General features: G+C 40.9%; 1 protein-coding gene across 2 annotated transcripts in view; it reads right to left on the reverse strand.

Annotated features, from left to right (window-relative positions):
- The window catches only part of NCOA6 (nuclear receptor coactivator 6), a 73808-nt gene that overhangs the window by 39372 nt on the left and 10068 nt on the right, over positions 1–24368 (reverse strand). For both annotated transcript variants that reach the window (XM_050917230.1, XM_050917229.1), the window contains exons 2-7: positions 24155–24270; positions 15728–15874; positions 14025–14303; positions 10861–11016; positions 9747–9869; positions 1120–1248 (exon numbers count right to left, since the gene is read on the reverse strand). In XM_050917230.1, coding sequence (XP_050773187.1) covers positions 1120–1248; positions 9747–9869; positions 10861–11016; positions 14025–14259 — 643 coding nt within the window. In that variant the 5' untranslated portion in view covers positions 14260–14303; positions 15728–15874; positions 24155–24270. The remainder of the gene's footprint in view (positions 1–1119; positions 1249–9746; positions 9870–10860; positions 11017–14024; positions 14304–15727; positions 15875–24154; positions 24271–24368) is intronic.

The raw sequence follows: 24368 nt of genomic DNA on the forward strand, positions 1-24368 counted from the left end.
TCTTTTGTGGTTAATAAACTTGTTTTTGTTTTGTCTAAAACCAGCGTGTGGGGAAATTATAACCTGGGGCAGAAAGCTGTTGCATCTCTCTCTCCACATTGAGGGAGGGAGCGAATTTTAGGAGCTTACACTGTACAGTTTCCTGTGCAGTTGCAGACGGTATAACTTTGGGTTTCCACTCCAGAGGGGAGTGTGTGCCTTAGCAACTGGGAGGTGCCTTAGCTGAGCCTTCCCAGGCAGAGCTGATCTCAGTATCTGCGTGAGAAGCTGCAGGGTGTGTTGTCCCTATCTGTGTATGCTGGCGAAAGAGGAGAGCTTGGCAACTTATCACAGCACCACAGTGTGAAATGGAGCCCAGACTGGTGGGTCAGGTGGGCTCAGTGGTACCCCAGTTCCAAGTGGCAGCCTGAGGAGAACCTGTCATACGGGGCTCTAGGACGCACTTCTGCGGGTGCGTTTTTGTAGCGTAGACATACCCTAAGAATTGACAGCACACAAAAACTATTATTCTCTGACCCTGAGTGGTGACCCCTCCAGGCAGAGGAGGAGGAACAACAGTGTGGGAAAGCTTTCCTTTCCCAATGCAACTAAAAATATTTTAACAGTACTACAGTAAGAAACAATTCTGAAAATGATCATCAAGATTTGTGTTACTAAAGGTTTTTCTAATGTTTAAAACTATTAGAAGAAACCTTTCCAGGTAATGACAATACTTTCTTCCAGTGAAGAAATCATTCAAGGAGGGGTGTCTGTTAGAAAAATAGGGGGACAGCCCAGGACCAAATTTTGGTGTTATCCTTCAGAGTATACTCATGTATGTGTCTATATGCTGAAGGAAAAAGAATTCAGAAGTACTTTGCAGTAAAAAAAAATGTCAATAGCAATAGTTATATTCAGTGTTGTTGTAATCACTTTTATTGGACCAACTTCTGTTGGTGAGAGAGACGAGGTTTTGAGCTTATAGAGAGCTGAAGAAGAGCTTTGTAAGCTGTGTAACCTTGAAAGTTTGTCTCTCTCCCCAAAAGAAATTGGTCCAATAAAAGATATTACCTCACCCCCCTTGTCTGTATAACAGCAATAGTGACAGATAAATGCTATTACTGTACATGTTTTTTTTACCTGACTGTGAAGCAGGTCGCGGTGTCCTGGGCTGCAGCTCTGCATTAGCTCCACTTGCCATCATAGAAGAGGAAACATTTCCACTCTGGGACATCATAACATTTGTAGGGTTGTTCATTCTTATTAACCCTGGAAAATTAAAAATCATTATTTGTTAGATCTTAGATGCAGTTGGTCACATTACTGTACCTACAATGGATAAGACTGCTTTCAAAAAGAAAAAAGTTAGAATAGCATTATTAATTTGTAATTAAACAAAACATTTCTTTAAACAAAGAATTCTTCCCCAAGAAAAGACTCAAATTGGACTTACTTAAGGAAAACTCCACTCATTTTACTCAGCCTATCAGTCTGAAAGTTTGCAAAGTAAGAAAATTCTCACTAATAATAAAAGGAAGTATTTATACAAAGAATATTTTGAAAGACTATTGGAATTTCTGAACTTACTACTGGTGGCATCTACAGTGCTAAAAAAAAATGATATTTGACTCAATGGCAATATGAAAGCTTCACATGAGAAACTGAACAAGATGCTTAGCTTCCAGAGTGAGGAGCGTGATATAAAAATAGATTAGATGAACTAATATTTCTCTAGATGGAAACTTAACTGCCATAAACTTTTGATTAATTTTTAAGGTGCTTTATGACTGTTAAGCCAATATTTTACTAGGATGGTAATTTAGTCTCTTACATGTGGCTTCCATATTGACATTGATTTGCTTATCACTTTTTCCAGCAAGATGGTCACCTCCTTTAGTGTGTTCAGAAATACCAAAAGGTAATTCAAAGCATGTTTTCATATGTATTTATGTAAATAAAACATTTAAGCTTAACTTATTGCTTTGGTACTGAATCAATAGAAAAAAAAATCAGTGGCATCCTAAATCTTACAGTGACTGAACTATTAACCAGCAATATATACAGTCCTCCTTTTATTTCTGGTGAGAAGCATTTCTTACCCTGAAAACTTCAGATTCTAGGGTAAACAGACAACTTTATTCCAAATGTATTAATTATTTTATCTCTTAAAAGAAAAATTAGCTTTAATTAAAGTAAAAATTTGAACTCAGAAGACCTTTGAAAAATTTGCAGCTTTTTTTTTTGGTAATATTCAACCAAGTAATAATGTATAATGCACTTTTCACAGTCAAAAAGCTGTACATTCTCAAAATACACCATGCGGCGTATTCATACGCATTTTCTTTGTTACAAATGAGAGGCAAAAGAGGTAAAGTGACCTGCTCAAAGCTACACTCCAAATCAGCGGCAGAACCAGGATGAGAACTCAGGACCTGAGGAGTAAAAATTCTAACCTCATTCCTCCAGATTCCCCATTGACAGAATTATTATTTTAAAATCAGAATATGTTAATTCAAAGTTATTTCTTTCCTGAAGTCTTCTATCCTATTCAACCTCTCTGCAGAATAGATTTGTAGTGGGAATGGTAGATTCTTCATTTTTTCCTCACACAAGGGGCCACAAGCATCACTGGCAGGCCCCCATCCTCCAAAAAAACAAACAAGTCACAAGGTTCAAGGAAAAAAGGGAATGGAGAATCAGTCTGACTTCCATGAGCCTGTGGCAAACATACTTTAGTTACAATAATGTACCTTGGATTTTTTTTTTTCTGTGCTACATAGAGGTAAAAAAATCATTTATCTAAGTGAACTTTTGGGAAAGTATTCTGAATTCCACATATACAAATCTAGCTCCTAATCCCATAAAGCTTTACCCATGTCCTATTGACTTGAACAGGACTACTCACTTGTAAGAAGTTACACATATACTCAAGGCTCTAGAAAAGCATTTAGGAGATGGAGAGAAAAGGACCATGTGAAGAGATATTTAGAGGAAAACCTTCATGGTTTCACTCAGATAGGCTGAGATTTTCAAAAATGTCTATGGGAATTAGGCACCCAAATGAGGAGGTTACTCACCCTGTGCAGTAACTGACGTTCTTCAAGATGAATTTCCCCTGTGGGTGCTCCAGTCCGGGTGTTGGTGCATCTCTACGCCTTTGCTCGGAGATTTTTGCAGCAGTACTCGTACTGGTCATGCATGCGCAGATCCTGCCCCCCAGCACTCTGAGTATACCTTAATAGTACGCGTGTGTGGCTGGTCTCCTCAGTTCCTTCTCTACAACAGAGGCTACTCCAACTCAGAAGTGGAGCAAAGGAGGGTGGGTAGTAGGGTACCCATAGGAACACTCATCTCAAAGAACGTCAGTTACTGCACAGGGTGAGTAACCTCCTCGTCTTCGAGAGAGATGTCCCTGTGGGTGCTCCACTCCAGGTGACTTAAAAGCAGCATCTCTCAAGGAGGTAGGGATTTCAGATCTGATAGGAATGCAGTAGATAATACAGCTGAGCCCAATCATGTATCCGAGAGAGGGCCTTGAGTACGGGCATAGCGTTTAACAAATGTGTGTTCAGAGGACCAAGTGGCTGCTTTACAGATGTCAGCCAGGGGAACTTTGTGCAAGAAAGCTACAGAGGTAGCTACAGATCTAGTGGAATGAGTTCTGATGGAGGCTGGAGGTGTAACTTGTTTTATCTGATAGCACAGTCGGATGCAGTCAGAGATCTAGTTTGAAAGTCTCTGGATAGAAATAGGTGTCCCTTTGGAATGCTCCGCGATGGAGATAAAAAGTCTAGAAGAGCTTCTAAAAGGTTTGGTTCTATCCAAATAGAAGGACAAGGCCCTGCGCACATCTAACGTATGCACTGTGGCTTCGAAGGAGTTTGCATGTGGTTTCAGAAAGAAGGTCGGTGGATGTATTGGCTCATTAATGTGGAATGAAGAATGAACCTTTGGAAGAAATTTGGGGTGTAACCTTGTCCTTGAAAAATAGTGTATATGGTGGATCTGCCATAAGGGCTGTTATCTCTCCTGCCTTTCTGGAAGAGGTAATTGCCACTAAAAATGCTGTTTTCATAGAGAGGTGTAAAAGGGAGCAGGTGGCTAGGGGCTCAAATGGTTGTTGAGTTAGACAGGATAATACTAAATGAAGGTCCCATGGAGGGGCAGGCAGTTTAATGTCTGGGTATAGAGTTCAGAGTCCCCTGAGGAAACGCTTGGTGATCAGATGAGCCAAGACAGAGTTATTGTCGATTCTGTCATGAAAGGTTGTAATAGCAGCTAAATGGACTCTGATGGAGCTGAAAGAAAGGCCAGATTGCTTAATGTCCAATAGGTAGTCAAGTATGAGTGGGAGAGGTACGGACATGGGAGAAAGTTGTTTAGCTTAACACCATTGTGTGAATTGCTTCCACTTTCAGAGATAGGTGGTGCGAGTAGATTGTGTTCTCCTCTGTAGGAGCACTCATTGAACTTGGTCAGAGCAAGCTAGTTCGTTTTGGGAGAATCATGTAGGTACCAGGCTTTGAGGTGAAGCATGGACAGATTGAAATGAAGAAATCTGCCGTGTTGCTGTGATAAGAGGTTCGGAATAAGGGGCAATGAGATTGGTGGTCGAACTGACATTCTGGTGAGGAACGGAAACCACGGTTGTCTGGGCCACGATGGGGCAATCAAGATCACCATGGCACGATCTGTTCATAACTTTGTGAGAACTCTGTGGAGAACCGGTATAGGAGGGAAAGCGTAGAGTAAATTCCGGTGCCATGGGACCATGAATGTGTCTCCCAGGGAATGTTTGCCGAGTCCTGCTCTGGAGCAAAATTCGGGACATTTTGTGTTTTTCGCAGTTGCAAAAAGGTCTATGGTTGGGTGACCCCAAATGCAGAATATGCTGCGAATGATTGTCTTGTTTATCTCCCATTCGTGATCCCAGGGAAAGTGTTTGCTTAATTCGTCCGCGGTGGTATTCATAACTCCTGGAAGATAGGCGGCCGATATGTAGATGTTGTTCGCAAGGCACCAATTTCAGAGCTTCACAGCCTCTGTGCAGAGTGAGTGAGAGCGAGCTCCTCCCTGCCTGTTTACATAGAACATGCAGACAATGTTGTCTGTCATTATGCGTACATGTTGATTCCTGATTAGTGGGAGGAAGTGATGGCAGGCATTGCGTATGGCTCGAAGTTCTAGGACATTTATGTGCAGGGAGGTTTCGGTGGAAGACCATAGCCCCTGGACTGTGTGGTGAGACATGTGGGCACTCCACCCTGTGACGGATGTATTGGTAGTCATTATCAGGGATGGAGTGTCCTGGAGAAAGAGGGACTCCAGAGCAGAGTTTGGAGGGAACTGTCCACCATAGCAGAGAGTCTTTGACTTGGGAGGGTATGGAAGAGAGGCTTGTTTAGAGAGTGCATGTTTGGTTTGTAACCCGTGGCCAACCAAGCTTGGAAGCACCTCATGTACAGGCGTGCGTTTTGGAAAATGAAAGTACACAAGGCCATGTGACCTAGTAGTTGTAGGCAGTCTCAGGCAGTTACCTGGGGACTGTTGCCAAGTTTTGTGGCCAGAAGTTTTATAGTGTTGAATCGGTCAGGTGGGAGAAATGCCAACCCCATTGGGGAATCGAGGTCCGCTCCTATAAACTCCAGGTGCTGGGTAGAACATAATATGGATTTGTTTTTGTTTATTTGTATGCCAAGAGATAGGAAACAAATCGATGGTGAGTTGCATGAATCGGAGAGCTTTGTCGAACGTCGAGACTTTGGGGAGGCAATCATCGATATAAGGAAATATTATGACCCCTTGTTTCCTGAGGTAGACCGTGACTACGGATAGGAGCTTGGAGAAAACCCTGGGGGCGATGGAACGTCCGAAGGGTAGAACCTTGTATTGAAAATGTGTCGAGCCGAGGGTAAAACGAAGGAAACATCCATGGGCCGGATGTATAGTGACATGAAAATAAGCGTACTATAGGTCGAGGGCTGAAAACCAATCACCCTGCTCCAGCGCTGGGATTATGGTGGTGAGAGTTACCATCTTGAACTTTTGCTTTTTGATAAATTTGCTGAGCCACCTGAGATCGAGGATCGATCACCATCCCCTAGTTTTCTTTTCTATTAAGAAATAATGGGAATAAAAACCCTTCCCTCTGTGTTGTTCAGGCACAAGTTCCACTGCTCCTAACTGAAGGAGATGTACTTCTTGGAAGAGTAGTAGCTCATGAGAGGGGTCCCTGAAGAGGGACAGGAAGGATGGGTGGGAGGCAAGGAGAGGAAGGGAATAGAGTAGCCCATTGTCATGAGCTCTATAACCCACTTGTCGGTGGTAATGCTCTGCCATCGGTGGGAGAATGGCCGTAGGCGGTGTCCAAAAATAGGGACATGGAATGTAAGCGCTGAAGTGGAAACATTGTTTTCTAGGTCCTCGACCAAAACTTCAAATCGGCTTATTAGTTGGAGGGGGTTGAGGCATTACCGAAGAATTGAGACGACTACTCCAATATCTGGGTCTCTGGCATTGCTGTTGTTGTTGCTCCTGTGATCTATGGAAGTGCTGTGTATATGTGGGGTAGTGTGGACAGTGGTAAGGTTGAAATCTATATTGTCGCCTTCTGGTCGTAGGGGTTTGGATTCCTAAGGACCTGAGGGTTGCCCTTGAATCCTTCATTGAATGAAGTACATCATTCGTGGTAGGAGCAAACAGTTTGTCACCGTCAAAGGGAAGATCTTCAATGGTACTCTGGACCTCTCGTGGAAAGGAAGAGGAGAGCCATGAACCTCGGTGCATGACCACTGCTGTGGCGGTGTATTGGCTGCATCGAGGGCCGCTGGAAGAGCGGTATGTGATATGATTTGTCCCTCAGAGACTAAAGCTGTGAATTGTTTCTTCTTTTCATTTGGAATGTCCTCAATAAAGTTTATGAACTTGTTATAGTTTTTGTGGTTATATTTTGTGAGAACTGCAGTATAATTAGCAATACGAAATTGTAGCATTGAAGATGCACATACTTTACCTCCAAAGAGGTCCAAGCATTTACTGTCTTTGTTGGATGGGATGGAGTGGGAATACTGCTGTTTGGTCCTTTGGTTGGCTTAGTTTACTACCAACGAGTTTGGCACTGGATGGGCAAAAAGGAATTCAGAGCCCTTAGAAGGGATGAAGTACTTGCGATCTACTCGTTTACAGGTAGGTAGGCTTGTAGCAGGGTCTGCCAGATGGCCTTAGCAGGTTCTAAAAGGGCTGCATTGATTGATAATGCAACCCTAGAAGAGGAAGAGGGCTGTAGGATATCCGTTAGCTCATGCTCTTGCTCTGGGACCTTCTCCAAGTTAATTCTCAACTCACTAGCAACTCTTTTAAAGAGGTCTTGAAATTGTGAGAAGTCATCCGAAGATGATGTGGAAGTGGGTCTACTGGAACAGGAGCAGGATGTGATTGATTCTGCAGTTGTGACAATGCTGCCTGGTGTCTTGTGTCAGTGGCAGGTACATCATCTGGCAGTGCTAGGCAGGTGTTGTGCCTGGTCGAGGCAGAGTAGCGAGTGTGTTCTCGAGCATACGCTGCCCATGGGGCCAAATATTGCCACAGCGGTGGGAAGGGCATAGGTGGTGCCATCCAGGGGTTCACACACACCATGGGGCAGGATCTTGAGAGTAGGATGAGGTAATTTTTCTGTTACCTCTGTTGACTGGGGTATGAGGATGGGAATCCTGATAGCGTGAAAAATCCTCTTGCGGTCCAGCTTCCTCATCACTGGAGGAAGGCTGTGCAGACCCTGAGTCAACCATTGGCGAGAAGTATGCATTCAGTATGGGTGACTGCAGGATAGGTGACACGAGGAGGTCTCTTGACTGAGTAAATTGCAGTGCTGAGGCTCCTGTGTGAGGTGAAGGCTGTGCAGGAGGAATCGGCTGAGAGGAAAAATTCCTTTGCATCAGTGTTTTGAGCCTTAACTCACTGCTGGTCAGCTCAGTGGGTGTCGGAGCCGGTGCCGGGAGATCAATATCAGCCTGCGGGGGGTCAGGCAGGTCCTGATATGTCGGCACCCACGTCCGTTGCGGTGCTGAACCATGCTAGAAGAAAGGCAGGCAACAGGAAGCCTGAAGCCTCGGCCCCAGAACTTCAACCTGCTGCCGCAGGCGGGTTTCATCCAGTGACGGAGGAGCCCAGCGTGTCAAATGTACTCAAGCGTGGAAGCAGCGGGAGGGAGGAAGTAGACCTGCCCTGAGATTGCTTATCCCACAGAGTTTCCTTCATAGATAACCGAAGGTGCCCTCTTTTCGAAGTTTTTTTGTGTTTCTTTGAGGCAGGGGAGCTGTGGCGGGTCGCAGAGCCGCAGTCAGTGTCTGGGTCTAAAGCTGATCCTAAGGATCTCTGAAGGAGGAGCAGTTTTAGTCTAAGCTCCCTGTCCATCCGTGCCCTGGAACTAAGTTTGCTGCAGTGTGCACATTTTGGGGAGATGTGGGTGTCCCCCAAAACATTTTATACATTTTGAGTGCCCATCTGACAGGGGGATAGGCTCCTTGCAGGTAGAGCAGCGCTTAAAGCCAGGGGAGCCTGGCATGTCAGAAGCAGCTACAGCTGACAGAAACAAAGATTTCTTTAAAAAAAAAAAAAAGTAACTAACTACTAACAACAACAAACCAACAACAAACTAACTAACTAGAAGGGTAATTTTATGAGAGGAAGAAAGTTCTTAGCGAGTCTGCTGAGCTCTGTCTCAGGCCGGGGACGGTAGAGAAGGAACTGAGGAGACCGGCCACGCATGCGTACTATTAGGGTATACTCAGAGCAGGGGGGCAGGCTCTGCGCCAATATGAGTACTGCTGCAAAAATCTCCGAGCAAAGGCGCAGGGACGCACCAACACCTGGAGTGGAGAACCCACAGGGACATCTCTCGAAGAAGAACTCTAACTTTCAATGAGAAGTACATTAAGACCTAGGAAATGAACCTCAGAGATTTTCATAGTGGAAGTAATAAATATTCTATTTCACATTTTTTGTTAATTACAGTGATTTAACTACTCTTAAATTAACCAGATTTCCACCCATAATTTGCAACTTGTAAATTTCTTTTCCATTCATTCCAGTGGATGGCTACATTTCTCTTGTCCTAATCGACTGTACATGTGAAGGTCAACAAAAGCTCCCCATTTGTTAATTTTTTTAAAAGTTATATTAAATCCTATTTTAACTGTTTTTAAATGATTTACTTTGCTTTGTAATAAAAGGCAACTCTTAGAATACTTTATTACAGAACAATTTTCCTTTAACTTATTTAATAGTCAGACTTCCTACAATTTATGAGTTATACAGGCATGACAGGATAATGGATGGCATATATGCAGTTTTGTTTAAGCATACAACTTGGATGAGAAATAGTTCTCTATTATAACAATGTTAATATACAGAAAAACAGCCATACTAAGGTAGAAGTAAAACTGGCTAAATAATGCACAAATTTATTGTGAGAATTTGTGCTAATTTTAATATGAATTCACTTTTCGGTGATCATGCACCTTTTGTATTCACAATCTGGACATTCACCTGAAATTTACTAGCATGGATGCTCATGAGAAGTAACAACACACAAGTATTCACACACTGAATATTTTACATGGGATGGAACTCTGACAGCAGGGAAACTGGTATGCATATTGCAGTTACAACTCTGCTAGCAACTGTTGCTAAGATCACTGAGGTTACATGATAAACTTAGTAATAAATGTAACAACATGTAATACTAAATTTAACAAAACTGAACTTACCTTGGCCACCCTGGATGGAAAATCCTGTCTCCATTCGTATTGAATTGCCTGCTGCCATGGGCCCATTAATCCTGACATCTTGACTTCTATTTTGACCTAAAGCCAAGTTGATGGCACCTTCACCTGGAAGTAATACATAATCTATTAAGTTAAATTATATGCATGGGATGGGAGGGCAAGGGAGAGAAAGGAACCAACCTACAAAGCAGCATTTAAAGATGGTGTCAAATTTTGACCTGCTGCACGCACTTTGGAATATAGTGTGATTATGTAACACACACTACTCTTGCCAGCTCTTCAAATATGCACTCAATATACTGAACATTGAATTGTGGTCTTTAATAAGAGAAGAAGGGAGCATCCTGAGACAAAAGGACTGAAGAGCTACATGCCCTGGGTTTGAACCTTGCACGCTGTGCCCTTGGCTTGTTCTCGTAGGATCATCCAGGGGTGTAATTTTAATTATGAAAGCCACTGATTTTAAGAAGAAAGCTTCACCTCAGGTCTCAGACAACAGCATGAAAATATGCATTATTTTTAAAAGCTAAGGGCTAGTCTACATTAGAAGCACTACAGTGGCACCGATGCAGCTGTGCCGCTGTACCACATCTGGTGAAGATGCTCTATGACAACGGGGAGAGCTCTCCCGTCGACATAATAAAATGACCTCTACAAGACACAGTACCTACGTTGGTGGGAGAAGCTCTTCTGTCGACAGCACTATCCACACCAGCACTTAGGTTGGTGTAACTTACATTGCTTATTCACACCCATGAGCAACATAAATTATACTGACATAAGCGGTAGTGTGTACAGTCCCTTAGTAACATGTTGGTAATGACATTCAGAAAAACCTTCTACAGAATTTCAAACTCCTCAAAGTCAAGTAACTATTATATGTAAACTTATTCCTGAAGGAACAAAGTAAGTGTTGTTTCAATACAGCTATGGAAAAACGGACAGCTTCAGAAAACAAAAGAAGACATTTCTCTAAACTATGAAATTGCAGAATGTCTGTGAAGCTCATTCTCAAGCACAAAAATTGCTTCTTATCAATACTGCAGTTTTAGCACATCCACAATTTTAGTACCTCTTAACAGCAGGTGTGACATACCTTCAATCTGAACAGAGAGAATTCCCAAGTCACGGAGCTGCTGGTTGTTACTCTGAGCCAGAATTCGCAGCCGCTCTGCAGCTTCCCGGGGTATATTAAATGTAACACGTACACTGTTCCAGGGTTCTACCTTCTGCAATTTTAACTTGTTGGATTCTTAGTTAAAAGAAAAAAAGAATGGAGTATTAAGTCATTTTTCAAACAATGTAATAGCATAGCAGAACAAAGATGAAAACCAAGCTACCTATTTGGCTTCCAAGATTGTCAATGGTTATTACAATATGTGGAGATGGGGAATTTTTCCCATACAGCTGTGTAATCATACTACCTGCCAAACCATACCAAAAGTCAACTTCATAGAGAACCAAACAGATGAAACCCAGTATACCATGGCCAACAAAGTAACTCAGAGAGGCTATATGAAAATTAAAACTTTTTTTGTGTAGACTGGTTTGGAAGGGTGTAACTATTCAAAATAAATGGTTATACGGAGAAGCTGAGTTCCAGACTGAGTCAGTTTTTCATTCCTGTAATAGTCTTCACTATATATGGGGCTCTGAAACTTATCAGTAGCATCTATGAAGAATACACATCCTTAACTTCAACTAACTTGCTTAACCTTTTTTGTTATATTCAACCCATATTTAGACAGCATACACAACAAGCATATGTAAAACCAACAGGTTTTTCAGAAAGCTAGCTACATTGAATCTATTCAGTTCCCTCTACACAGATCATCAATTATTGGAAAAGTAATAGGTAGGAACCAGAATAGATATGTGAAAGGCAAATCATCCTGGATACATTTATTTAAATTATACTTGTACAAAACATGTCACTCTGCAGTACATTAAAATCATCTAAAAATTATTCCTAATATAAATGTACAGATCTATAATTTTTAACCTGTTCAAGAAAGTCTCTTTACAATTTGGGCCTATGGTTGCTGTTTCCCAATCACTTAATATTTCCCATAGTAAAAAAAGTCTTACTAAATTTGTTAACTATTTATTCCTTAACAACATATCACTGGTGAATGTAATAATCCATCACTACCAAGTGCTTTGTGTCTCAGTATCCTAGCCAATTGATTACTGTAACAGCGGAAAGAAATCTCTATTGTCCTGTTTATGCTCTTTAGTACCCGCACACATTGTCTCAACGATAAATTATTTAATCCTTCTTTTCACATTGATGTAAAGAACTAAATCTTCTGCCATTTCCTTTTCTTTCATCAATAGTTCTTAATGTTCTATCCTAGCAACAGCCTTACTGGGTCTCATTTTGTACTTCTAAAAAGACATATTAACGATCTCATTACTGGTTTTAATATCCCTAGCTATTAGTGATTCATTTTCCCTTCTTGCCCTTCAAACACTATTTATCTTAGGTTCTTGTAAAGGTCTCACAAAGATGCAGTTTACATACCTCTATACTTTCAAAGCTATATTTTGTTCTAAAATCACCTTAAACAATTTGCCACTCATTCACATTAATTTTAAAAGTTTTAGTTTCACATAGAACTATGCATTTTTAAAACCAATTCCTTCACTTCTTTAGACTCTGAACAATGTTCATCAACTCCACCATGAACACTGGTAATTGATTTCACTATGTAGATTCATCCTTTTATTCAATCCAGTTTACAAATATAAGACAATTTAATTGTGCATATGATTGAAACATTAATGTATGTAATTTTATATCTGTAATTGTGTTTTTAAAGCACCTATTGCCACAGTTTATAATATATGCTATAACAGAGTGAGATTTGCTCAAATTAAATATAGATCCACCTTAGTGCTTACTAAGGCAAAGAAAAGACTTCCAATTCTCACTGAAGTTGATGGATCAGTTCCTGACTAAGGTACAGAATAAGGAGAAGAGATTAACATGAGGTGAAAAGGATTTGTTTTGGGCACTCTAGAATAGGTAGACCAATTACATTATAATTATTAATTACTCTACACTGTGGAAAGAGATCCATGATAATGCAGGAAATATTTAAAACTCTGACCCATAACATAAATGGTCCAATACTCAAAACACACAAAATTGACTATATGGAATAGAGGGGTCAATTCTTAATTCAAACATGTGGAGTGGGAAAAAGAACCTTCCACAGAATCTGAGACAGATTTCTGAGCGTCTACCCCCACAGAGAATCTGAAAGGGTGTAGCCCAAAAACATTGCACAGGGGAAATGCATCTAGGAGAAAGAGCTTCTTACAATAAGGCTTGTCTTCATAGGAAAATAATACTGGTATAAAAAAAGCATTAGTTTAAACTGCTATAGTTATATGGGTATAGCCTCCTTATTTGATTTATTTTATGTTGCTTGGGAAGAGGTTTAAGCCAAACCAAAAAATCCACTTATATTGGAATAAGAATGTCCACACAGGGATTCATACCATTAAAAAACAAATTTAGGTTACAGCTTAATTTAATTATACCTGGTACAGCTTGTAAAACTTTCTTCTTTAGACAAACCCAAAAAAGTGAGTAAAATTCTTTATACAGATCTTTTCTAGAGAACTAAAGTTCTCTAATAGCTGGAAAGAACCTTAAAAGTCATAGTAAGCCTAGTATCTGCAAAAAGTATGCATTCAAAACTATTTTAAAAGACTATAAGAAATCACTGACAAAAATAGTGTAAGATCCTGACCAGTTTTCCAGACACACATAATTATCCAATATCCCTCTGGAATGGGAAAAAACAGCACATATCATGGACCAATTTGCTGGTCTTAATAATAGCCACATTAAAGGGAAGCTGTAGGAAGTTTTCAGCTGTGTACACAATTCCAGGGCATCTCAGAAAATCTGTGGGTGCAGATAGGACATGGACCAAAATACTATAAAACAAATATATATGTAACTTTTGGTGAAAATAGTACTAAAGAATTGACAGTGGGATAGGGGAATTCAGTAAGTGGTAGGAAAAATGCTGAACTAATAATACAATCACAATGATATTAAGCAGCTAAAGAATTTCAGAACATGTTTTCGCTCTACGCTGCCCAGAGGAAAAGTACTGTAATTTTTTACCAAAAAAAATAATCCCAATAATTTATTACAGTCTAAAGTACCTTAATTTAGAATATGATTTGTGTCAGAGAGAGAGAAGGAAAAAGAAGTTGAAAAGTGACAAGAAAATGGATTACCCATGTGTAAAAGACCAGGTACATTCTTCAATATGATACCCAGTTTCTGTTTAAAGTCTTTGTCATCTACATTTCCTTTAAAAGCGACAAAGATGGTGGAACCTTCAGGAGTACCATCCTGTTTTAGGTCATCTTCCTCCAGTCTGGAGTTAAAATCCACCTCTAAGTCTTCCATAGTTGAGGAGTGCAAGGACGCGTAGGTTTCTTTTAAGTTAGGTAGATCATCCAAAACCATGGCTATTTTCCAGCAATGCAAGCCAGTCAGATGTTAAGTAGATGCTTTGAAGGAAAAACATAAATAAGAATAATAATGCACTGTAAAATAGGTACAATTGGGCATCTAAACCAAAATCATGATACATAATCTGAGCACTAGAAGTTATTTTCTAGAGGAACAAGGACAGGAAAATGCTACTGTGTTACATTTCTTACAAGTGATCCCAGTGCAGATTATTCTAAAATACTGTGGTACAATATCAGAGGAGTAGCCGTGTTAGTCTGGATCAGACTAATCTGTATGCTCCAATACGTTTGTTAGTTTATAAGGTGCCACAAGACTCTCAGTCGCTGTGGTACAACAGTAACAGTCTGTTGGTCCAATAGAAGATTATTTCACCCTCCTTGTCTCTTTAAAAGAAAGTAGAACTGGAAGAGAGGGAGAAGGGCAGCAGCCCTGAAGCTACTCAGAAGACCGCCAATGGCCCCCATCACAGCGGGTGGCCCCCATCACAGCTGGAGAAGTCATTGCTACTCCACTGTAGCGCCGTCACCAAGACTACCACACACACCAAAATCCTTAAGTTTGTTGTAATTGGACCAGTTTTTACAAACTTTTAGAACTAGTTGGCAGTTCCAAATAATTGAGATGATTACCATGCTTTTTGTATGTTACTTTTCTGTGTACAGGAAGTCAATCAAATGTGATATGTACTCTGCGTCCAAAAAGAATTGTCTGCTAGTCCTCTCTCCCATTTTGTATTTCTCAGCTGTCCTTTTTATAGACATGTTATTTACAGTTTATAACAAATGCCTTGTTCTAAAAGTTTTGGAAATTTTGTTATGATGGAGACTACCAAGACTACCACACACCATTTTGAGCAACAGATAGTTCTATTGCTGCTACCTGTATCCTACCAAGGCAGCATACTTCCAGTTTTTTTCCCTTCTCTCTCCCGCCACAAATATTTAAAGCGTTAAAGAGGAGACATGAATCAGGCAGGAACAGTTATGGCAGACAGACAGAATGGTCCTTGCACTCGGATGTAACTTTTCTTAATTTTATGCAGTTACATATGTAGCACCAACAGTATGCTTTATAATTTTGACTGATATTGGACCTCAAAAACTTCTATTATGGCTAATACCTGTAATAAGATTTTCCTAAAGCATTATTGGAGAGGGACCAGCCAGTCTGATAAAGAAAACAAATACGGATTAAAATCTAGAGGCAACCATTGCAGAAGAGTTAAGTGTGAGTGTCAAGGTGTCCTTGTCAACAGAAATTTTCAGCAGCTCAAGGCACCTTGGAGAAGACTAATTATAAAAATCAAAGCAATACATGCCAAATCAGAGAAGGCTATAGAACTCTTTGAAACCCTGGCTGCTAAAGTCAGAAAGAACACAGACAGAATAAAGGAGCCAACTTTTCCACTGCCACCATTGAAAGCACACAGACGCTGCCAACAAGAAAATAAACAACTCACCAGGCGACCCAATATCAAGAACTGCAAGGCAAACAAGCTGATCTTGAAAATCGTAGCCATCATAATATCAGGATTGTTGGTCTGCCAGAGAAAACTTAAGGGAGTTGGTTCACAGAATTCTTCAGAACTTGAAGTACTCAAGCTGACCTGTAACGGTAACCAGTTAAAAATCAATTCACTGTCATCCCAGTACCAGAAAAAGGAGAGCACCTACTATTGACCCCTATGCATTACTTTGCAGACAAAATGCTTGTGATTAGACAGTGCCAGGAAATTGTAAAATTTTAAAACATTCCCTAAATAGTTAGTAAGCTCTCCAATATTTTTAATATGGCGATAAAATGAAATGGCAAGGTTTTAACCAAGCCAAAGGCAATCTCAGGATTTCAAAATGCAATATGTACTCCTTTACCCAGGACTCATAGCAAAAGACATAGTGAACGGAAGTCCACAATCATCTTCTTTCCCAACAAAGCTGACCCTTTGGCTAGCTACGCTGATCTATGAACAGGTGAAACTTGAACCATCCTTTTTTAAAACTACAATATACATATGTGGATTTGGCAAAGATCTTCGGATTCCTGACAGAACTAGAACCTATGTGGGTCCTTAATGCCTGGTTTTGGATGGCTGACATTCTACTAATTCTTGTTAAATGTTCCTGATATTTTTATTTTGTGGAATTTGTAGCACCAGCAATAAACCCTACTGGGATACAGTTAGGTCACAATAGTCATCTAAGAGCTTGTCTAAATGGCAAGGTAAAGCTCATTAGAGGGGTGTGATTTGTAAATTGATTTAATATGCTAAGCTCTGACTGTCCTCGACAGACCGTGTTGGCGCAAACTAAAAGGTACCTAGATCACGCCAACAAGTTCTACATGGAGCAGTTACCATGCAGCACATTACAGCACTTGACAAATCACACTCTTCTAATGTGCTTTGACCAGTTAAGAGGACTCAATTCCTGAAAGTCATTGTCAGCAACAGATGAAATTTCCTAACATAGACAGGATTGTAAGGAACACACAATTTCAAGGTTAATACAATATTCAGAAGCGTCTATCAAAACCTTTATAGCTCAGAACTGCAGACTTCAGGTCAGGATATATATCAGTTTTTGGTAGCAGTCCAGTCCTTTACCCTGCATGAAAACCACAGGGCACAGCTCATAGGTCATTTCCTTCCTCTCCCTCCCTCCCAAAAAAAAGGAGGGGGGAGGAAATGAGTTGACCCCTTCCTTAAAAATGAAAGAAAAACCCACCACCATCTGGAAAAGCTTTCTAAAAACATAAGATGAGCTTGGACTTCCGCTTTATTATGGATATATTTAAAATACACACAAACTGTTAAAGCTGTAAAGTCCAGCACTCAGAAGTTAGGACTGCCAGAATTAAGACTGTACCTTGGTTCACGCCCTTTGTGTGGATACATTAAGATGCAATCTTTAATTACATAATCGCATACTAATTTCACTGTAGGACCTCTGCCTCATGCACCGCACAGGATTGACGGTGTTCAGTGAAATCTTGTTTTGAAAACAGAATGATTAATGTCTTCATGTGCTAAATGTCATAATGTCAACTAATTTTGAGCGCTCAATTAGGATCTGACGTTTCAAAATACTCAGCATTATATATGGTTAAAGAACAGCTCCCATTGACGTCAATTGCAGCTGTGTGTGTAAGTCAGGCACTCAGAAAATGAAAAGTCTGCTTTCACTGGAATCACATAGGAACTTTGGTAGAGGCAGGAATAGAATCCAGTTCTCTAAAGCAACTTTTAACTGCTGGAACCATGAGACCATCCTCTCTCTTCCTGCAGTCCCCTACTTCACTTGCTACACATCTTTCAGCTTCTGCAGCAAACAAAGCAGGAGGCCTTAAGACGACATCCTCTTTCACTACAGACCCTTGAATCATCCCCAGAGCAGGCCCATCCTATGCACTGTATGAGGCAGGGGGCTATATGATCATGTAATTAAAGACTTTATCATAATGCATACTCACAAGAGAACTGAATTAAGAATGCACAGGCAACTGTGGATCTACCATTTCTTAACTTTGCAACCTTAATGTTATTTCAATATAGGTGTGTGCGTGTGTTACAATATGCACACACATGCAGGTCTTGTTTATACTATTCTTCCTGGAAGACTCTATAGACAGACAATCAAATGCTGAGGACCAGTAGGATGACAACTCAAGTATTAAAGGAGTCAGAAAACCAAACCCTGAGCAATTAAGAGAAGAGATTTTTAGTTACTGTTTAAAACTGTGATTTTTTGTTTTATTGTGTGTTTTTGTTTTTTTTACACCTATTAAACTGACTAAATGCCCAAATAAACTTCTGGGGGAAAAGATCTCTAGAATTCAGTACATCTGCCTTAAATTAAGACTTGAGAAAGCCCCACTACCCTTCTCTTCACCTCCAGCAGGAAAGTCAGACATGATATTGCGATAGAAAAAGAAAAACGAAAGCGTTCTAAAAAACAACAACAACTTTCAAGCCTTCTTAGTACTCATGAAGAAGCAAATAAATAAAATAAAGACAAAACTCCCCATGTTTCTTCTTTGCAAATCTCTTTCAATAGACAAACAGGAAGAGGTGTTGGAGGTATTACAATGATGTGGCAGTCAAAGTGTGGTGGTGTTCAGTCAGTATTGCACAACATAGAGAACTCATTCTATTCTAAATAGCTTTTTAATCCTGTGTCTCTTCCATTATATCTGAAGCAGCAATCTTCCACAGACTGTGGGTCAAACAGACCCATGGCCCTTTTAAATTGTGATATTAGAATATTCAGAAGAATGCTGCAGCTCAAATTGCAATCCATCACAGGGCCGCCCAGAGGATTCAGGGGGCCTGGGGCAAAGCAATTTCGGGGGCCTCTTCCATAAAAAAAATTGCAATACTATATTCTCGTGAGGGCCCATGCAGGGCCCAGGCAAACTGACCCACTTGCTCCCCCGCTATGGGTGGCCCTGGGAAAAATAAACCTTCCGCATCTCAGCACAAACCTAGTTTTAAGAAAACTTCTTTACAAGGTATCACTGCTTCTCAGAATCAGCTAGTACTAAAATGCACTAAAGATCATTAAAAGGGTTGGACAAATATTGTCCGTCAAAACTTTTCTGGATCGAAAACTAGGGGTTTTTAAAAAGCAGAAAAAAAATCATGGATAATGTCTGCTTTTCTTCAAAATTTGTTGTGTTTTTTTTTTTAATTTAAAAGCTGAAATTAGTCTGCCAAAACCTGAATATGGTTTGGGGTTTCAGAAGTGTGTGGCCAAATATTTGCTGCTTGCTGTGTTTGATTGTTTAAAGAAACAATAAAAAAAATTCTGCTTAAAAAAAATCCAAAACTTTTGAACCACCTCAGCTTGTGATCAAACGCCTGTGCCCATCCAGTCAGAGATTCTTCCAGGTTTCTGATACTCTGCTGGCTTCCTTGACGCATATCTGTCTCCATAACTTTGGGTTCATTTAGCTTAGAACATAAGAACAGCCATACTGGGTCAAACCAAAGGTCCATCCAGCCCAGTATCCTATCTACCGACAATGGCCATTGCCAAGTGCCCCAGAGGGAGTGAACCTAACAGATAATGATCAAGTAATCTCTCTCCTGCCATCCATCTCCACTCTCTGACAAACAGAGGCTAGGGACACCATTCCTTACCCATCCTGGCTAATAGCCATCAATGGACTTAACCTCCATGCATTTATCTGTTTCCTAGAGACTGGCTCCATGGGGTCCCTCACAAACTGGAGACGGTTACTGTGGGTTTGTCTTTAGTATAGATTATGAACATACTCCACGAACTGAGCATTTGAGCTTGTTCCAGAATCTGGGATGAGCCTATGTTGTGAAAACTGAAATGCTCAAAATAGCACGTGTGTGAATGGACACAGGGTGCTAAAATTAAATTAACTCAGGGGTTCTCAAACTGGGGGTCAGGACCTCTCAGGGGGTCACGAGATTATTACTGGGGGTCGTGAGCTGTCAGCCTCCACCTCAAACCCTGCTTTGCCTCCAGCATGTATAATAAAATGTTAAATATATAAAAGAAGTGTTTTCAATTTATAAGGGAGTGGGGGGTGTCACACTCAGAGGTTTGCTATGTGAAAGGGGTCACCAGGACAAAAGTTTGAGAACCACTGAATTAAGCCCTCTGAAGCCTCAGGGAATACAGGGGAGGGGGTGGGGTCTCCCTTGGTAGGGTTGGGGAGGAGGTAGGTGGTGTAGGATATTGCTCTTCTCATGTGATCTCTTCCCCAGTGGCTAATTTTAAATGAAGCTACCCTCCCCTGACATGAATCTCTCTCTGGCACTGAAATTAAATATAGACTATAATTTGGCATTTGAGAAGTGAACGGGATGGTAGACCTAATGGAAAAGCTAACAGCTTGCTCTTCTGCAAGCCTCAAACTGCTGAATGAGCTTTAGAATAGGGAAGGCTGTGCCTCCCCAAACAGCCTGGCCCTGCCCCCTATCTGATCTCCACCCACTTCCTGCCCCCCAACTGCCCACCACCTCAGAATCCCTAACCCATCCTGCTCCTTGCCCCCTCACCATCCCCCAGAGACCCCCCCATCACCACCCCGGGACCCCACCCCTGCTCCCTGTCCCCTAACTGCCCTGACCCCTATCCATCCCACCGCTGAGTCCTGACAGACCCCTGGAAAGCCCACAATCCAACCTCCCCATTCCCTGTCCCCTGACTGCAGGGCCTGGGCTCCCAGCTCCACCCCCTTACCACACGGCTCTGAGCAGGGCGGAGCTCAGGCCCCACCGGAGACACGATGCAGCTGTTCAGGGAATCTCCTGGATGTGCTGAGGCTCCAGGAGAGGGGCGGGGTCGGGATGGGAGCCTCAGCCATTCTCTTGGGGGCCCCTGCGGAGCCCGGGGCAAATTGCCCCACTTGTTCTCCCCCTCTCGGTGGCCCTGATCCATCATCCTGATCTTAATATGATTTATTAAAGATTTGTTAAAATTAGGGGTGTGAAGCGATTAAAAAAATTAATTGTGATTAATTGCACTGTTCAACAACAACAATAGAATACCATTTAAATATTTTTGGATGTTTTCTACATTTTCAAATTTTTATTTCAATAATAACAGAATACAAAGTGTAGAGAGCTCACTTTATATTTTTATTACATATATTTGCACTATAAAAAACAAAAGAAATAGTATTTCAAATCACCTAACACAAATACAGTAGTGCGATCTCTTTATCATGAAAACTGAACTTACAAATGTAGAATTATGTAATTATGGACAAAAAAACCCTGCATTCAAAAACAAAACAATGTAAAACTTTAGAGCCTACAAATCCACTTAGTTCTACTTCTTGTTCAGCCAATCGCTCAGACAAACAAGGTTGTTTACATTTGCAGAAAATAATCCTGCCCGTTTCTTGCTCACAGTGTCACCTGAAAGTGAGAACGTGTGTTCTCATGGCACTGTTGTAGCGGGCATCACAAGATATTTACATGCCAGATGCACTAAAGTGTCATATGCCCCTTCATGCTTTAACCACCACTCCAGAGGATATGCATCCATGCTGACGACAGGTTCTGCTCAATAACAATCCAAAGCAATGCGGACCGACGCATGTTCATTTTCATCATCTGAGTCAGATGCCACCAGCAGAAGGTTGATTTTCTTTTTTGATGATTCAGGTTCTATAGTTTACACATGAGAGTGCTGCTCTTTTAAGACTTCTAAAAGCATACTGTACACCTCATCCCTCTTAGATTTTGGAAGGCATTTCAGATTCTTAAACTTGGGTCAAGTGCTGCAGCTATCTTTAGAAATCTCACATTGGTACCTTCTTCGCATTTGTCAAATTTGCAGCAAAAGTGTTCTTAAAATGAACATGTCCTCAGTCATCACCTGAGACTGCTATAACATGAACTATATGGCAGAATGTGGGTAAAACACAGCCGGAGATGTACAATTCTCCCCAAAAGAGTTCAATCACAAATTTAATTAACACTTAAAAAAAAAAAAAAAAAAAAAAAGCATTATCAGCATGGAAGCATGTCCTCTGGAATGGTGACCAAAGCATGAAGGGGCATATGAATGTTTAGCATATCTGGCACATAAATACCTAGCAATGCCAGCTCCAAAAGTCCCATGTGAATGTCTGTTCTCACTTTCTGGTGACATTGAGCAGTATTATTTCCCATAAATGTAAACAAACTTGTTTGTCTGAGCGATTGGCTGAACAAGAAGTAGGACTGAGTGGACTTGTGGGTGCTGAAAGTTTTGCATTGTTTTGTTTTTGAGTGTAGTTATGTAACACCACACAAAAAGTCAACATATGTAAGTTCAACTTCATGATAAAGAGACTGAACTACAGTACGTATAGGAGGTGAATTGAAAAATACTGTTTCTTTTGTTTATCATTTTACAGTGCAAATATTTATAATAAAAAATAATATAGAGTGAGCAGTGTACAGTCCATATTCTGTGTTGTAACTGAAATCAATATATTTGAAAATGTAGAAAAACATCCAAAATATCTAATAAATTTCAATTGGTATACTATCGTTTAACAGTGTGATTAAAACTGCGATTAATAGCAATTAATTTTTTTATCACGATTAATTTTTTTGAGTTACTCGCAAGAGTTAACTGCAATTAATCGAAAGCCCTAGTTAAAATTAGAAGCACAGTAGACATAACCCTTCACAGGTGCTAATATAATATAGTTTACTAAATCTGAAAGGATCACAGGCATTGTTTCACTTGACAATGAAAGCCTTTGATCATGCTGAATGGGCGTTTTGAGCTTTTCTTTACATTTGGGTTGTGTTCTAAAACTACATCTACATTGTACCACAGTGCGGACTATGGGGTGTGAGTTGCAGAGGGCACTAAAGGGTTGTGCGCTAACTGCCGCATGTGGACACTACTCACACAAAGTAAAAGGTACCTGGTTTGCATTAATGTAATCCTGTTGGAAAGAGAAAGAACATGACTGTTCCACTGAGGATAAATGTGGGCCAGAGGCTGTAGTCCAGTGATTAGGGCACCCATGTGGGAGGTAGGAGACCCAGGGTCCACTCCTCTTCCTCCAATCACTCTTTCATTATTTATCCACAGTGGAACCAACAGGAGAGATTGAGGGAGCCCCACATCAGAGTATTTCACAGCTCAGTAGTTAGAATACTCTCTTGAGCGGTAGGAGACCCCTGTTCAATTTTCTCCCCCAGCAGGGAGGGGAGACTTGATCCTGGGTCTCAGATATCCCAGGTGGGTGCTCTAGCCACTGGCCTAAAAAGTTAGAAAGTGGGTGCCGCCACCACCACTTCCTCCTCCTCTTCTGGAGGATTTCTGTGGATTGAGGTAGGCGCCTATCTCATTCCTGCAAGAAACTATTTAGGCCCCTAAGCTGCCTGATTCCAGGAGAGGGGTTCCCACTTGTGGATTGCTAAAGAGAGATAAGCATGGAAGCCTGACAGCAGGGAGTTGCCTACATCTGAGAGAGGGAGGGGGCTTAGCACAAACCCCATTGTCAGTACCTCCCATTGGCTAGCTTAGGCGGCTCACCACCCTGTAAACTGACTTTTTTGGATTACATTCTAAAATGCCTTTCTCTCTCTCCTTTCATTGCATAGGAAGCCTAGGTGCCTAACTCAGATTTTGTGGATTGCACTGTTGTTCCTATTATACTCTAGACACCTAAAAGTTGTATAAGTTACGCGCTGTGATACTCAGCATTGTAATGCCCAAGTTCCTTCCTGAGCCCCACCCTCACTACCTAAGTCTACAAAACACACCACCATCATAACACTTAGACAACAGAGGTCCATAGCACTGAGTGTCCATGACCACATTGTACAACTTTATTCCAGGCATCTATCCACAGTGTTATAAAACACCTAATCTATTAAAACTTTTGCCATATTGCATCATTTTTGGCACAAGTCCTGTAAAAACTTTGAAAAAGCAAACTGCAGTCTGCTGTGCATTAACATTGCATGCACAGAAAGCAGAGGTGATGAGGAACCAATGTTATAATGCATAAAAATCCCTGAAAAGAAATAAATTCAAATATATACTAGATTTCACTTTAGGAAAAAATGTTAATGAGTGTTTCGTTTCGGTAATCTACATAAACTGTTACTTACTGAGCTCTAACCTTTGCTCCCCATGGCAACAGGGACTGGGAACATCATGCAAGCAGCACAACCCTTCTGACTGAAAGAGGGGTATACAGGTACATACTTCACTTTAATCACTAGTAACCCTATGTGGCAGACTGAAAAAGCAGCTCCAGAGAGATCACATTCCTGACGTCCACTTCAAAAATGAAGTCACTGTGACCAAGGGCCATTGAGTTGAAAAGAGGTTGTTGTTTTTTTAAGAATGGAAAACAGGAGACCTCCAAAAGCCACACATACTCTTTTACTTACCAAGATGATCCCCCCAAGACTTCCTTAGTTTATGTCATTTATGCAGCTCTTTGTTAACCCCAGACTAGTAAGCATTTTTAAACAAAGTATCCTCCAGCAGTGCTCAAGGGAAAACCCTGAAAGAAAAACAAAACAAAAGTAGTCCTCTATGTGATACAAATCTATCCCAAAATAGTCAGTGTTTTCAGTGGAAAAAAAAAATTTAAATAATAAA

This window comes from Gopherus flavomarginatus, chromosome 11 (genome assembly GCF_025201925.1).
Source record: "Gopherus flavomarginatus isolate rGopFla2 chromosome 11, rGopFla2.mat.asm, whole genome shotgun sequence".
In the NCBI taxonomy this organism is placed as follows: Eukaryota; Metazoa; Chordata; order Testudines; family Testudinidae; genus Gopherus; species Gopherus flavomarginatus.